Source organism: Myotis davidii, unplaced genomic scaffold (assembly GCF_000327345.1).
Source record: "Myotis davidii unplaced genomic scaffold, ASM32734v1 scaffold698, whole genome shotgun sequence".
NCBI classification, from domain to species: Eukaryota; Metazoa; Chordata; class Mammalia; order Chiroptera; family Vespertilionidae; genus Myotis; species Myotis davidii.
In genome coordinates, this window is record NW_006290032.1 from 910,633 (window position 1) to 914,736 (window position 4,104).

Consider the following 4,104-nt stretch of genomic DNA (forward strand, 5'->3'; position numbering starts at 1 on the left):
TGGACCCGTAGACATCCCTCCCCTTATCCGCGTGTCCTGTTCCCCGAGGTAGCGGCCCAGTCCATAGACCCACCACCCCTGTCCGGGCAGGCTGCCCGGCTGAGAGCATGGACGGCTTGCCTCACGTGGAGACGCTCCCACCAACCCGCTGAGAGCTCAGAGTCTGCAGTCCCGTCGCGTTTCCTGAATCGGACGGGCGCTGGGGACTCACGATGCCCGGGGATGCCGTGCGCCGGGTCAGGGTCAGCTCGTCCTGCCAGTGAGGGCGCTGCAGCCGGTCCCTCCTCAGAGGACAGATGGACACGGAGGCTCCGGCTTCACGTGGTCAGCGCGCTGCGGGCGCTGATGGAGGGGGGACAGGGACAGGCCTGGGGGCTCACACACCCAGTGACGGCCGCTCAGAGCGGGGCAGGGGCCACCCGGCCTCCCGCACAACAAAGAGGTTGCACAAACTCCCTACATTTATGCTGATTAAATGACAAGTTTGTAATTTACAGGTGTCTTATTGCCATGGGAATGCAATCACACAATTCCATTTTAGAATTCAAGGGCTTTTGAAACATGCCATGCCGCATGATTGTTAGCTGGGCTGCTAGCGAAGATTAAATTGAAAGGGTGGCATGTAGATTTTAGAACATGGTGTTGACATTTACTGGCCAAAGCTCCACGTTGTGGTCCCGGTACTAGCCGGACAGGAAGGCTCTGGCCTGCGAGGCAGAGGGAGAGAGGAGGCTGAGCGTGTCCCGTGTCATGAGAAGAGACCACACGCCTGCTCCTCGAGGGGCTTGTAAGAACACAGGCGGCGGCAAAGATGCGTCTCTGTGCGTCTGCTCAGAGGTCACTCATTTTTACCTTTTGAAACTGTTCGGAGCAGAACAGAGTATGGGCGACCCGCTGCAGCGATCAGACTGTGGGTCCTGCTCCGTCACCGTGACAGCTCTGCTCTGGGTACAAGCACCGCCTCGCCCGCTGGGAGTCGCCACCTGGGCCCAGGAGCCCCCCTGGGAACGCGGCCCATCCTCCTTCCGGAACCGCCCGTCACTAAGGAGGGACTCACCACGTCGTGGCCGAGATGACCTCGTCCCGGAGGCACCTGCTCTTTCCACCCCAGCCCCTCATGCCTGTGATCTGGTCCCGGGGCATCTGGAGGTCCCCCTCTGTGACCCCCCCAGCCCGCATGACCTGTAACCTGTACGATTACCCCTGTCTGCTTCCCATGCCTGTAACTCCTCCTCCCCATAGAAGCAGCTGGCATATGGGGGGTGCAGAGCAGATGTCTGTGGGCGACCTGCTGCTCCCCCTGCTGCCGGCAGGACTGGGATAAGTGCTCATAGAGGACCCAGCGCTGTCTCTGCTGAGTTGGCTCAGGTAGTGACAGGTGCCTGGACCCCTTGGTCGTCCGGTTACAAAAACATCTGGCGGACGCGTAGCTGAAAATGAGACCCGGTCCAGGTGTGTCGGCTGCGGCTCGTTCACCACGTGCCCCGTTGAGGGCGGATGGGTGACGTCCACGGGGAGAGACAGAAGGCGGGTCCTCTGATGCTACAGAGGAGCCAGGGAGGGAGCAGATCTGGTACCAACTCTACAGACCTCCCTGGACAAACTCAGATTCTTCCACTGAACGTGGCCACCTTCTGTCACTTTGGGCCGTGGCATAAAAACAAAACATCCCACAAACGGAAATTCACGTTTAAAGAAATCACTTGTAATGTTGCAGAAACATTTCCTATCTTTGTTTGGGACCAAAATAGGTTTTCAAAATATCATCAAGAACTTTCTGCTTCAAAACAGTCTCGTTGGAGACCATCCTGGGCTGTGCCCCTGGGTCCCTGTTCCTGGCCGGCCGCAGGGCTCAGACCTTTGCAGATGGAGGGCTACATGCCAGGGTTACCCGACAGGCCATGGCCCTCACGTATGCTTTCTTTTCTTCCTGGAAAACAGCAAGTTCACCCTGGGGTTCCTGTCCAGGTGACCCCTGCCTCACCCTATCGCCCAGGGAGCTCTGCGTCCCTGATGGAAGGCAGGGAGGACCGGTCCCCGCCTAAGCTCAGGCACCAACAGCCGTGTTTTCCGTCTGGTCAAAGCCACACCTTCCCTCATCAGCCCGTCCAGTAATTTACCACGAATGGACCCCTTTCTTCCTACAAACTCCCCGCGCGCCTCCTGCGTCCGCTGGGGGAGTGGACTCAGAACGGCCACACCCTTTGTGCACACGCACCCGGTGTTCCGTTACGTGTCTTCCCTGGACCCCGACGCACACCCTTCATGTCCCGATCAGCCGCTTGTAGAAGCAGTGGGAACGTTACGCCCACGGACGTCTTGCAGGTAAAAGTGATTTCGGAAGCCCACTGACATTCTCGAGTCCAAGGTTCTAGTTTGAGGACCTCCCGGTCCCTCTGTTTCCATAGTAACGCCCGCATCACTCCATCCCTTCCTTCCTCGCCTTGCCTGGGAGGGATGCTCGTGGTCTCTGCTCCGGAGGTTCGCTGCTTCCCAATCCCGAGCCTCCTCCGAGCAGCCCTCCGACCACAGACCCCCCTGCCTCGTAGAGGGTCCCGCTCCCCGGATCTTATCAGACCAGGGGCCATAACTAGCTCTAGCTCTCCCTCCCTCTTGTCAATCCAGGCCCATGACTGCTGTATCCTTGCTGACATCCTGCAGAAGAAGAGATAGACACTTGGTCTGTGTCGCGTCTCCGGTACAGAGCTCCTAAAATGGAACATCCCAGTGAGAGCGACCACGTCGTCTCTGTCAGGTGACGAGGTGGCGTTTCAACCTCACCCAGATGGGACTGGCTGCTGGGAGAACCCCGCGGGCATAGAAGGTAGGAGCTTGAGCCCCACTCCTGACCCCTGGAAGGAGAGAGGGGTGGGGGTGGCATGATCCCCAAGGCCAGGGAGTGCCTCAGTCCTGCTGTAAGGGAGCAGTCACCCCCACACCCGATCAGAGGGACCACGATCTCCGGGTGGTGAAGCGGGATATGGGGGAGAGGGGGACACTGAGACATGGATGCCCTGCCTCTCCCCACGCGGCCCTGTGCTCCTCTCCCATCTGGCCGTTCCTGGGTGAGTCCCGTGTTTATCTGAGTTCTGGGAGCCACTCCCGCGAGTTAATGAAACCCAGGGAGGGGTGTGGGGTCCTGTGACTTCCAGCCGGTGGGTCATGGGGCACAGATGAGCCCGGGTGCTGGGAGGCCTCTCAGGGGGTAGGGAGGGCGGCCTTGCAGGCCTGAGCCCCGACCTGCAGCTCTGACGCTGCTGCGGTGGACGGTGGAGTGAGCTGGACTGTAGGACCCCCGGCCGGGGCCCAGCACTGCCTGTCGGCGGGGAGAAGCCCCCGGTCACGGTGCAGGGCCTCCACGGCTTACTCAGCCCGTGCACAGAGCAGGCGCTGGGCGTGCACTTACTATGTAAGCGCGCTGCTCACACACGTGATCCAGCCATGTGTCTGCTAACCCATGTGGGCACCTCACACGCCTGGAGCGGGTTGCTGTCCAGTGAGCGTTTCCGCCTTCACTCCGGTGATGGTGTGCGTGGCTGCACCCCACGATCCTGAAACCAGGGAAACCCACCTGGGGGTCCATGGGCGGGTACTTCCGGCCTTTGCTTTTCCCCAGGCATTTGGTCTTCCCTCCTTCCAGCAGTTGGCACCAAAAGCCCTTCTGGTGGTCAAACCTGGAAGAGACGACACGTGGACGCGGTCAGAGAGAGGATTACAAATGACGCGGAATCCGGTGGGGAGGCCTCCCCCGGGGACGGAGGGCCCTCAGGAATGTAATTCACACCTACACGTAGTTGTTCAATTGACCTGAGAGTCTAACCGAAGTCAAATAAACACGATCTTATTACAGGGGAACCGCGTTCCGCTTCTGGAACCTAGTGCGTTCGGAAGGCTGATCGAGAAGCGATTGGTTCCAACCCGGAATCATTTCCCCCCCTAGAAAGAATGTAAATGGAACGAATCCGTCCCAGATCCCCACCTGATCCCGTGTTAACCGTCCTCACACACAGTGCTTGTCTGATGGTCTGTTTACTGTATAAATTAACACTTTTCTTTTTTTTTTAAAAAAAATATATTTTATTGATTTTTTACAGAGAGGAAGGA

The 4,104-nt window shown here is 58.7% G+C and overlaps 1 protein-coding gene across 1 annotated transcript in view; it reads right to left on the reverse strand.

The window, feature by feature from the left end:
* Nucleotides 1-654: 654 nt before the first annotated feature.
* LOC102768739 (bifunctional heparan sulfate N-deacetylase/N-sulfotransferase 4) overlaps nucleotides 655-4,104 on the reverse strand; it is a 145,663-nt gene continuing 142,213 nt past the window's right edge. Inside the window, exons 14-15 of the mRNA XM_015563373.1 lie at nucleotides 3,572-3,674; nucleotides 655-707 (exon numbers count right to left, since the gene is read on the reverse strand). Coding sequence (XP_015418859.1) covers nucleotides 684-707; nucleotides 3,572-3,674 — 127 coding nt within the window. The 3' untranslated portion in view covers nucleotides 655-683. The remainder of the gene's footprint in view (nucleotides 708-3,571; nucleotides 3,675-4,104) is intronic.